The following is a 12,624-nucleotide window of genomic DNA, read 5'->3' on the forward strand; positions in this document are numbered from 1 at the left end:
GGATGCCTCCTGGGTGCCTTCCTAGGGAGGTGTTCCGGGCATGTCCCACCGGGAGGAGGCCCCGGGGAAGACCCAGGACACGCTGGAGGGACTATGTCTCTCAGCTGGCCTGGGAATGCCTCGGCATTCCCCCGGAGGAGCTGGAGGAAGTGTCTGGAGAGAGGGAAGTCTGGGCATCTTTGCTTACACTGCTGCCCCCGCGACCCGGTCCCGGATAAGCGGAGGAAAATGGATGAATGGATGGGAAAAAAAGCTCTCACAACTCTGGTGTGCTTCCATGTTGCTTACGTTTGATCATGCAAGTTTCTGTGAGATCCCAAGTCCCAGGAATCAACACTATGAAATTGTGTATTAACGCCAGGTCCTCGCCCATGGCTGAATCCTCTAGTGTGTGTTCTCACATTTCAATGACTAAAAACCAGTTAAGATCTGTCTTTATATCTGTGGTCTCCAACATTTTTTAAAATCAGTTAAGATTTGAAAATCCTCTTGTGTACACCAGGCTTTACCTTAAGGTTACTATGCTAACATTTGCTAGTTAGCAGTAAATAAACTACAGCTGAGGATGTACATGCTGACCCGATGATGCTGCTGGATGAAGAGTCAGAGGATCACCAACGTTATCACAGTTCATCCTAATGTCTGAACCACATTTTATCACAATCCATCAAACAGTGGTTGAGATAGTCAGACAAAAACACAAAGAGCAGATGGATCCCAAGGGAAACGGGCCAGTCAGGACCAATTTCTCTCTTTGAGGCACTTGATAAATACAGTCCATCTCTCTGCCAAGAGTGGGCAGTAAACACATCACTACATGAGAACAAGCCTCTGGTCAGCAGTCATTCATTAGTGCTGACAACAAGCATGCAGGGCAGGTTAGAGATGTTTAAACTGCTCTTGTTTCAATTACACGTTAAAAAAGAAACTAAATAAAGAGCTACAAACGCAGCATTTGAATGCAAACTGAGACAATTAAAAGTCTCACAAGTGCACTAAGAGAAATCAATTTTGAATTAGCACTTCAGAGAAACACAACAGGCTTTGTTTTCTCTCTCCCCTCATCGCTCGGCCTTTCAGCCTTCGAGATCAGCACACACCACAGGGGTCTTTTCACTTGGTCTTTTCTCCCTCCCCTCATCGTGGCTTTCAGCCTCACTACACTGAACTGGACCTAATCATCTCCTAGTACATGTGAATGGGAATGCGTGCGGCCTCAGATTGTCCTCTCTGCCTGATAAAAAGGCTCCAGGTGCAGGATGGCAGGTCATAAAAAAGACAAAAGGAAGAAAAGGGAGAAAGAAAGGAAAGAGGCTTGAGGTTTGATTCCTGTTCCAGGACACTGATTTGTGGTCACTTGGCCAAATTTACAACACCTCGAATCCTCCATTACCACCCACAAACCTCACACCACCAGCCCCGAAACACCAGGTGCATGGAGTCCAGTCATCCAACAGTAGTGATGTAGGAATGGCCTAAGGTTAGGAATTGGTTAAGAAGAACTGTGCCCAAAAGATAAAACCTTGTTTTGTTTCAAGCTGGGACCAAAGTCACAATTTTAACTGATTTTATTCTCTTACAAAATGCACCAAGACCAAACCATGATGGAAATGTTTTCTTTTTTTGGTATTTATGGGAAGACATGAGAAGAAGAAGAAAAGCACCTGACAGGCTGTCCCCATTAAAACCACACAGGTTAAGTGACACACCTATGGACTGTCAGTAGTACCAGCTGCTTCAACCAATCAGGGACAGACACAGAGTTTAAATCAGCACAGATGGAGAAGAAAAGCCCTGACACGGATTTATCTGTTCCTGCGGTGTGTGTTTCTGACATCAAACTGATTTGCAAATGACTGTTGTTCTGAACCTTAGGTTCAGAAATACCCCACTGAAACGCACTGATCGCAGCTTCAAACCCTGGCGACAGCGGCAGGAGGGAAGAGCAGATTCATCAAGCACCACTGACTGACCGTTCACCTGTGGAGGAACTTCGACCTACTGACCCCGACGCCTCTCAGGGCCAAAGCTGCTGCTACAGAAACAAACATCAAAGCTGGCGTAACCTGTAATTGTACTTTAAAGTCAACCAAAATGTTGCTGGCATCAATCACTGACAGTGAGAGAGGCTGAGAAAGCAAAACGAAGCAGTTAGCGATGAACAGCAAAGGTGAAAGTCCAGCTGAACCTCCAAGACATGGCTTTACTACAAAATCAGGATGCCTTTAAATAAAGTAACTTATTTTAATAAAATAAAGAATAAAACAAAACAATAAAAAATACAACTAAATAATAAAATAAAAGAGTCTGAGTTTGACTTTCTTCTGCGATCAAAACCTAAAGGTCATTGGTTTAATTACTAAACAGAACCGTTAATGGTTTAGTACAAACTATAGTGTAGTTGTATGCACACTAAGTCTTTATCAGTGTAGTATTTTATTTAATAAATGACCAATTGTTTAGTTCATAAAATGTCAAAGATTTGCCTGTGGCCATTTTGTGATCATTTTGCATGTTTTAACTGAGCTCTGTGACTTTCAAACATGAAATATTAACACGTCACGTCATACGGAGATTCTGGCCCCTGGCCCCGAACTCCATCCATGTGTCCAGCACAAGCTAGCCTAGCACAAAGACTGGAAGCAGGGGGAAACTGTTAGCCTAGTTCCATCAAAACACCAAAACAAATCCACCTTCCAACAGCTCAGATGTCAAACCAAGACACTTTCAGTAGTTAGCAGTCTCGAGCTAAGCTAGGCTAAAGTCTGCCTCGTCTGTTGGTTTCCCCTCGGTGATGTCAGGCAGATCACCAAGAACACAATCTGTCACCAAGCAGACCGGCTGCCAGCATCTGAATAAATCATCCGTCTCAGCTAGAGGTGAATCTGTTTGATTTCCTGTGTGACCCAAATAACAAGGCTCTCCCCTGTGTGACTGTGTGTGAATGATGCAGTGAAACCTGCGCTGCTATCAGCCTGAGTCAGGCTTAACATGTTTAACACGTCTCTGACACTGTCTTTGGTCTGGACAGGCACACAGTGGTGGGTTGTTATACAGAACATATTGTATAGACTAACTACAGCTTCACAGCTCTAAGTGCAGTTCTTATTGGGTCTCTATTTAATTCTTGTTGCAGTACATACATTTTAAATGAATATTTAGCTGACTACAACTGTACTGACTACACTGGTAGTCAGTACAGTTGATGAACTAAAGTGAACACAGCTATTTTACTTGATAAACTGAACATTTAGCTAACCCAGCTCTGATAGCTTTAGCTGCTACACTGGACCATCACCTGAGCTGAACTGTTTCAGTTAAACTGAATGGTTAACTAAAACACATCTAAAATAAATTCATTTCAAAATGTTGCTTTTGTAGCAGTTTTGATATGTTAAAGCTTTTATAGGGGAGAAGAGACAAACTTCGACCGCTGTTCTTAAACAGTCTCTCCATATTAAATCGCAGCACAACATGGCTTCATGTCTTTTCTATGCCCTTTGTTACTGAACGATGTGAGCTCTTCTTCCATCGCCGGGGCACCTCTGTGGTGCTCAGGCCTGGCTGTTTATTAGTTTATTATGATGCTTATTATCTGTGGTGGCTGCAGCAGCAGGTTCCTCCCCCACATCTAACAATTAGTGGGAGGGTAAGGAGGGAGGAGGGAGGGGTGTCTGGGAACAGGATGGGGGAGGACGTTTACTGCCAATGAATTAGGGTTTTCTTTTCACACACCCACTAACCAACCTCCCCCTGCTCCCCTCTCCTCCCCTCTCTGCCCTCTGAAAGGTTTGCGGCAGGCAACCCCACCCTCCCCTAACACACCTGTGCGTGATGATGATGACGAGGAGGAGGAGAGGCTGCTGCTCCCTGCAGCCGTCAGGTGTAATCAACACTGCCATAAACCATCAGTGAACTACTGGACTCAGAAAGTCCTGAGATGCACAGACTCATGCAACAATATCAGCTGTTTTAAAATGATGGGAAGCTGCTTCAAACTTGCCATTAAGTTTATTTTGTCCATATTTTAACAGAACTTTGAGTGAACAATGTGCCTTTCCATCCACAGGTGCCACCACAGGACTAAATCCACAACACCTATTGCAAAACAAGGACGTGCCTTAAGTCATAACATCCTAAATAAACCACCTGAAGAAAATGCACAAATACAGAACAGTCTGCTGTGAAATACACGTTGCCAACATTAATTAAATAACTTTATTTCACCAATAGCTGGTGTTACTCTGTATGAGTGGTTCCCAGTCTAAGGGTCGGGCCCTCCATAGTGTCACAACCAGTTTTCTGTTGCCTCCTCGGGTCTTTAAAATGTTCTTCTGTACAAGAATTCTGAAAATACCTGCTCACAACTGACATCCACGTTGGTGGTCACAGTTCCATTTTAACGGGGTTTGGACATACGGCTCTATATACAAACCACATAAATAATCTATGCAGACCCTGTTTTCCATTCGCTCCTTATGTTGCCTCCAGGTGCTCAGACCTTCGTGCAGCAGGTTTCAGTTTGGCTGTTCAAGAGCGTCTCTTGTATTTGGAGAATGTGTCAGGTGATAACAGACTGTCACCTTTAACAACCTGTGTGCTTTTGCCTCCAGCTGTTTTTCTGACCACTTTAATTTACTGTCTGTTCAGGAATCTTATCTCCAGTGCAGACCATAAACTAACACCGAACACGACACTTCAAAGCTGCTGAGAAAGGCAGAGGTGCCAAAACCCAGCCCAGTGCTTTAAGGGGAAAGATGTGCAGAGTGAGGAGGTGTTGTGCATTATGGATGGGAGGAAAGAAACACTAAGTGAGAGCAAAGAACTGCAGCTAAATGTTCCTCCAACTGGGAGGAAAAAGCACATCAGCCCTGGGGGGCTCAGAGGAGTTTTACCAGACAACCAGCTTCCACATGAGGACAGAGATTATCTGCATCTCTGGACAGAGCAGGATCGGTAACTCATCAGATAAAGAAAACAATGAGACAAATCAACAGGTTCTTACACAAATTACCACCAGCTCCTACAGGTTCTAACTGTACAGTACCATCATGGCACTTTACAGTTACTGTGACTACACCACACTAACTCAGCACACCAGGTAAGTCTGACCTGAGCAAGGACAAAGGCTGCAATGCTCAAGACCTGGTGCATCCACAGCAGTGTGAACAGACCAGACCAGTTTAGGAGCTGAGCGGTGTTCACACTGGAGCCAGGTACAGGGCGCTGATGCACATCAACACAACAAGAGCAGAATAGTGTGTCAAGGTCTGGAATGTGGACACAGAGTCCTAACATCAGAATTGTGGGGACCTGGTCGTGATTTGTGAGCAGATCATGATCCACATAATTTGATGGTTTGTCCCAAGAGAAACAACCTGCACAGGTCATTTCCGCTGCTTTTTTAAAAGATGTTTTTGGTTTCTTGGAGAGCAGTGCAACTCCCTGAAAACGCCTCTAACCAATCAACCATCTGCGAGCACACAGATCAAGACAATCCTCCATCAAATGGTGTTTGTGTTCACCTAACAAATGTAAAGCTTCATTTTGTGACAGTATATTTGTCGACAAACTTTTTCCTATGACAAAGACCAGAAGAAACTGTCATGAGACAGCAAGTCCATACAACAGTGCATATGACTGGAAGAGATTAACATGGATTTTAAAAACCAAAACTTTAACTGCTTTAAAAATCCCTGTATGTTTTCAGTGATGAAAAGGAGACACTGCCGCATTTTTCAGAGGTGTTCCTAATATTCTGAACCCCTCACGTATGTAAATGGGGGATAGCCTACAAAATGCTCACATCTTCATTGTCTTTCATGGTGTTTCGTCAGATGATGAATGAATTCATCAGTGTAAATAATCCATGTGTCGTTTGTCCGGCGAGGGCGGGATGTTCAGTGCATCGGTATGTCATCATCACCATGTACTTCATCTTTGCTTCTAGTTGTTCTCCGCTTCGGTCTGATCTTTCTCTACAGTAGAGACTCTGTTAATTAATGTTTTGGTGGGACAGTCTGACTCCTCACTGTCACACTTCTCCTGAAGTCTCTAATTAATGAACACAAATGACAGCAAGGGACTCATGATTAATTACAGCTCAGCATACAGCGAAGGAAACAGCCGGCGTCACCGTCGGACATCCAGCTGATATTTAGCTTTAATTGTGTTTCTGCTAATTTAGACCTGAATCCTGTTCCACCTGACTGAAACTATGACATTAAGGTGTGTAGCTGTCAAACAGAACAATGTTAGAAATAATAACTGCTTTGTAAAATGTATGTAGACTCCTCGGGGTTAAAGAAAGTACTCTAGCAGCTATAATCAGTATTTTTGTAAATCAACAGTGTATGAAATAATGTAGAAACAATGTTCAGGTGTCTGTGGTAACAACGAACCTGAACCTGCAGTGCAGCAACTCTCAGCTCACAACATTACATCTCAGTGTGGCCCTGGGAGCAGGAGCTGTTTGCAGACACTGCAAGAAGCTGCTGTCCACGACCCGCTCAGCAGCAGACAGAGCCAGTCAGGGACCAGCTGGGGAACAAAGTGGAGCGTTTAGTAGCTCCAGAGCCAGAAAGGAGGTGGTGGAGGCCAAACCCAGAACTAACAGAGAAGGAGCACTGGGCTGAGGCTCATCGGGGGGGACATGGACACACTGTGCATGGAGGGTCATGTTGCTCTGGAGCTGCTGGAGGCGGGAATAAGAAACTGATCAGCTGTTAGAAAAAAAACACTTACTATATAAATAAAAACATGTCAAATGTTGTTTACAGCTGGTTGCGCTGCCTCCAAGTGGCCAAACAATCTAATGCAAGGCCAGAAAAATGAACAGGGAACATGTTTGTGTGTTTACATGTTATGGTTTTGTTTTTCATATACTGTTTATAGTTGTTTAACCCAAGTCAACGTGGCGCCCAGCAGCTCTGGATTCAGTGAAGCCACTGTGTCGTACAAGCATGTTATGGTTGTTTTGTACAACTCTGGTGTGTTATGGATGTCTGGTCATGTGTGTTGTAACCAGTACAACCCCTACGATGGAACTGGCTCAGGACGCAAAATTAATTTCTGTGTAAAATTGGACAGTGAAGTTGCATCATGTCATTTGACCTCAGTCGGTATTTCACTGTAGACTGTTTTTCATTCTACCTTTTCTTCTTCCTCTTTCTTTCCCTTTTTAAATGTCAGTTGTACTTGTGTGTGGTCATGGAGCTCAGGCGGTGGAGGACGAGCTGTGTGTTCACACACTGACATTTTTACTGTCACAGTTGCCGTCTCTCAGCAACACACTCAAAGACCTATACGCATTGATGGCGCACAATTGTGTTTGGCACCAGGGAAGTGTTAACTGGCTAATCCCTTACGGCCGCCCAGACGCTGCCTGCTGCTAATTCACCGCTCTCCACAAACCGGCCAGTGTTTACACACCAGACCTCCGTCACCATGCTGAATGAAAAGCTCTTCAGCTGAACGGTTCTCCCTCCAGAAGAGCTGGCTGTTGTCCTTCCGTGTTTAGGGAACCTGCAGCAGAGAGTTGATTAAACTGAGCAGACACCAAGAGAAAAATGTGCTGCTGTCGGACACACACGTTAGCCCCTGAAGCATGACAGACTCCCCACAGCAGGTTCACTTTAAAGGTAGTGGGTCAAAATTAAACTATTTCCACTGTGAAGAATTTCTTCAGTCATCACATCAGGAATTTTCTCACACAGCGGTGTGAGCGAGAACAAACTGCTGAGACAGACAGTGAGTGCTGGTCATGGTGGGTTCATAAGAAAAAAGGCCCTGGGCACAGGAGGGGAAAAGGCCCCCAGCACTCCTACACTGCACCCCCCACAGAAATAGATGCAAAATGACTGCAAACAACAGAAACACTATTGTTTTGTGTCTCTGTAGCATTTTTGTTATGTTGTGGTTGTTTCCCCCAGTGGGTCAGATGAACCTCCTGACGGCCCGGGGCCACGCCTTGTTACTGTGCCCCCTTTGAACCTCACTGTACATGCCAGTTATACCTGCAGGTACCTCAAACTGAGCTGAAACCGCTGCTGCTAATGGCTTCAAAACAAGACCAATGAGATCCTCCAGGATCGATGTTAGGCCCACTGCTGTTTAGCCTGTATATAAATGCCATTTATTTTCCAACTCAGCACTGCAGCATCCATGTTTATGCTCACCATACCAACGTGTATGCCATCAGCTTGCCACAAACCAGCTGGGCTGGCTCCAGACCACAGGTTGCTGCTGATGACTTGTGTGCATTTCACCAGCTGGAGACACCGATGCTCCCATCCATGCTCTAAATGGAGATGCTACTGATACAGTCCAGCATTATAGATACCTAGGAATTGGGCAACTAAAAAGCATCATCACACCCATATGCCCGTCTTCAAGATATTTAACATCCATGAGCTCATAACCATGAGTCCAGGCAACACTGGCTTTGAAATGCCAGCTCTGCACTGGGGAAGACTGGTTTCCTGTAACACCTCATCACTGGAATGAGCTGTGACACAGCTTGAGGTTTGAAGTGCTCCTTCCTCTGAGGTTTAAAAACTTACATTTTTTTCAAGTTGTAATTGTTTTAATTAGTGTTGCTAACGAACCAACCACCGGTACTGTAGCGCTGACATGGTAGTTCATCAGTTGATCAGCTGACTGGCAAAAATTTAATGGCAATACAGTTTTGCTAACTTCTCAGAAATACCACATAAAACCCAGGGGAGCCAAATACTTCCTAGTTTTCTCTGATAGTAAACTAAAAATCTAATTTGTGATTGATGCTCAGACCAAACAAAGAAGCCAGAATATGTTAACTTACAGGAAATAATGATGGCATATTTCACTATTTTCTGATGTTTTATTCACCAAACAATCAAAGAAAACAGTGATACATAAAAATACTGGAATCTAGCTGTGGTCTGCAGCTCTTCAGCTCTGTTCTGATGGAATTATACTGCACTGATGTAAATTTTTAGACAAACGTCTTCTTCCAAAAACTCCAGTTTGAACGAATGAAACCTACAGTAACATGAATATTGTCTTAATCATGTAGACAACAGTGCAGAATCCTGGTTCAGTTCATTTATTCAGTTTTGTCTTTCCAGCTGTTTTTTTTAAGGATGTGTCGTAATAGAGAGGTTTGAGCGACTTCACACTGTCACTGTGGCTTTGTCAGATGTGATGAAGCCCCTCAGCTTTTTATTTCCTTTCAGAGCACCACCCTCACTGGCAGTACACCAGTCTGGACCTAAGTGAACAGAAGGCCTTTATCACAGAGTTGGGACATGACTCCAATGGGAGAAACATCTGAGTCACTTGTTATAAACCGAAGAGCACATCAGGACTTTTAACGCATCACCCTGGTGGGAGCAAACGGCTTTGAAAATCCTCACAAGCCGCCTGCAGCACTTTTCACCTTCCTGCAGAATCTGACAGCGGCGACTGTAGCACTGTGAGGATGCTGATTTAATTACAAGGTTTGTTGTGCATTACAAACAGCCAAATGTGTGAACTTATTTTAACCTTAAACTCTAAATAAATATGAACATGTGTTCACCTGTAACTCACAACACATTTTTGGAAACATGTTATTTAACCCATATAATTACACAAAATAATTCCACCATCATTACCGGCTGAACGTAACTGGATCAGTTCTTTGAGTTAATCACCAAATATTTTCATGTGATCATATTTTATCAGGGAATATTCACCATTTCCAAAATTAAATTATTTGTTGTTTTTGCCTTGTTCTAAATGGTTTCACCATTTAATGTCTTGGATCACTATCACTGTTTTCTGGCAGATGTATTGATGCTTTCCTGCTGCTGCTGCAGGCTCAAGCTGAAAATTCTGTTCTAATTTACTGAAGAGCTCAAAGTGCGATGGTGGTCACAGGTTTGGGTCAAACACATTTAGAAACAGACCATAAAACAGAAAACTACATTTTCTTTCTTTCACCTTTTAAAACATTTGAAACAAAGTGAGTAAAGTCATTTTGTCCCGTTTATACCTGAAAGGTTGACATTTTGGAGAGAGAAGATTTTTACCTGCCAAGAAGCATTTTTATTTTCTGTTGAATGTAAAATGGGAATCTACAAAGAAACCACAATACATTCAAACTGCAGTAGATATCCCCGTGTGTGCGCAGGGGGAAAAACGGGCCTCTTCACTGCTTCGCCGGCTTTTTTCCAGGAAGGTATTTTAATGGATGTGGATCAGCAGACAGAGTGCAGGGCATAAAAAGCCCAATGTTCATGCTTTCAGCCCAAAAACTAAACATATAAACACGGAAATGTTTTGTTTTTCAGACAGTTGGCGCATGCAGCAGTACAAATGCACAGACAGGCCATTTTAAACACCACAGCTTAAACAAAAACTGAACTTTAAATTAAACCAACATGGCTCCGGCTACTGAATCAGAACATCTATTTTTTTAAAAAGTGCATCAGAGACAGTAAATCTTTGCATTCGTGCTCAGACATCTCCAGTGTTTTAAAATGTGCAGAACCTCTGACATAAATATATGATTTTAAGTTCCTCTTCTCATCTCTGCAATTGTTCACATTATTTAAAAAAAATTCAAAAAGAACAAACGTTGAGTAGTTATTTGGTTTGCCAAATATCTGTTTGGATTTTGTTTTAGTTTTTTATGAAAAACACTGCAAGTGCAAAATGAACTTCCTTTTGTGTGTAACTTTTGTTTGCGGAGCAGAAAAGAAACAGCAGCGAAGCCTCACAGGGAATTTAAACAACAGTTTAAAAAGTCATTAATCTGAGACTTTTCTGTCAGTTTGAGAAGAAAAGGCTGCAAACACAAAAGCTCTGGGTAATCTGTCACGACGCGACCGTTAATGTCCTCTGTGAAGGAACCTGGAGAGAAGTGTGAAACCGAAATGTTTTATTTTAGCTTCTGATATAAATCTTGGAATAAAACGGATTCATGTGAAATACTTCATGTTTTCTTGATAATAAATCTATCTTTGTTGTTCACAAGAGGTCAAAGGTCAGGCTGCTGCTTCTTTACATGGAAAAGTCAGGGACCAATCTGTTCAGGAAAAAGGAAACTAAATTTAAATGACGCACACCTTCTCAGTTTCTCACTTTGGGTCCTGGAGATGAAACACTGCTTTGGAGTTGAACAAGTCTGTGATTTTCCATTCTTCACAGATTTTATTTTTAACAAAAAGAGAATAAAGTCAGATTCCCGTCAGTGCACCGCAACGGTGGATTGCAGCGCCGCGGAGGCCGAGGAAGGCAGCGCCTCGCCGGGCGCGGCCGGACTGCTTTGACCGGTGGCTGTCTGCGGGGAGGTGGGGCTCAGAGACTGAGGTGAGTTCGCGAGGAAAGCTGGGATGTGTGTGGGAAGCCCGTGAAGGCCCGGCACCGAGGCGGGCGTGGGTTTGATGGGCACTGGGATGGCAGGCAGAGTCTGTCCACCGTGACAGATGGACTTGAGTGGCATGCCATAGGCCGAGTAGTCGCTGGCGGCCATGGAGATGGGCGCAGCGCTGTCCATCATCCCGGAGCCGTACATGTGCGGCCAGGCCGGGGCCAGCTGGTTGTGGAGCGTGTACCCGGTGGTGGAGAAGGCCGCCAGCCCACCCGGCATCTTGTACTCCCTGGCGATGATGTTCTCGATGGCGAACGGGTGTTTGAAGCCGGACGGCTGAGACACAGAGGTCAGGTTGTATCCGGCCGGCATCTGCGGGAGATGCGCGGCTGCGTGCAGCGCGCTGAGCAGCAGCTTGGCCCGCGTTGCGTCCTGCGGCTTGCTGGGCACCAGCGGGTCCGTGGCCTGCATGCTGCCTACTTTAAAACGCTTCCTGCGCCGCAGAAAACTCCCGTTCTCAAACATGTCGCCGCAGTTCGGGTGCAGGGCCCAGAAACTGCCCTTTCCGGGCTGGTCCGGTCTGCGGGGGATTTTGATGAAGCAGTCGTTGAAGGAGAGGTTGTGCCGCAGGGAGTTCTGCCACCGCTGCGTGTTCTCCCGGTAGTACGGGAAGCGGTCCATGATGAACTTGTAAATCTCACTGAGGGGCAGCATCTTCTCCGGGCAGCTCTGGATGGCCATGGCCGTAAGGGAGATGTAGGAGTAGGGAGGCTTTTGGTCGCTGTACGTGTTCCTCCCCGGGCGAGGCATTATTCTGCTGAATCAGTTCAGGCAGAGGGCAGAAATGACTCGCCTCACTTTTTCCAAACTTTGTCCAAACACTTAAAAGTCTTTAAATCACCTTCACTCAGGAAAGGAAGCTGGCCTGGTGCTTGGCACGCATGGTCCCGTGTTTGACTCCCCAGACAAGTTGAAGAAAAGTGGAAAAATGGCCGCGGTTCCTCCTCTGCTCCCGCCGGCCTGCTGCGGGTTCCCGGCAGGTGCAGCGCGCTGTCCCGTCCTCCTCCTTCACCGCTGCTGAGCTGCGCTAAGCGGCTGCTGTTGCCTCGTCCATGTCCCGTTCCTATCCCGTCTGTGGGCTGGACGCCGTGACAGGAGCAGAAAAGACCCCCGGAGAGGAGCTTCGTTAATGGGCCACTTCTTCACCATCACATGATCACAGCCAGGAGGAGGAGGGATGGAGGGAGGGGGCTCAGGGGGAAACGGGTGAACAGTGTGGTTTCATTTAC

The 12,624-nt window shown here is 45.0% G+C and overlaps 1 protein-coding gene across 1 annotated transcript; it reads right to left on the reverse strand.

Moving 5' to 3' along the window:
• Positions 1–10,059: 10,059 nt before the first annotated feature.
• On the reverse strand, positions 10,060–12,145 carry LOC109961668 (forkhead box protein B1-like). Its single transcript, XM_020602677.1, has one exon. The coding sequence runs from the start codon at positions 12,143–12,145 to the stop codon at positions 11,213–11,215; it is 933 nt and encodes a 310-aa protein (XP_020458333.1). The 3' UTR covers positions 10,060–11,212.
• Between the last annotated feature and the right edge of the window lie 479 nt (positions 12,146–12,624).

The sequence above is a fragment of the Monopterus albus genome, unplaced genomic scaffold, assembly GCF_001952655.1.
Source record: "Monopterus albus unplaced genomic scaffold, M_albus_1.0 scaffold57.1, whole genome shotgun sequence".
NCBI lineage: Eukaryota > Metazoa > Chordata > Actinopteri > Synbranchiformes > Synbranchidae > Monopterus > Monopterus albus.

What these genes read in the sequence shown, in the direction of transcription:
- LOC109961668 (XM_020602677.1), bottom strand. Translation starts at nt 12,145, where the DNA reads ATGCCTCGCCCGGGGAGGAACACGTACAGCGACCAAAAGCCTCCCTAC.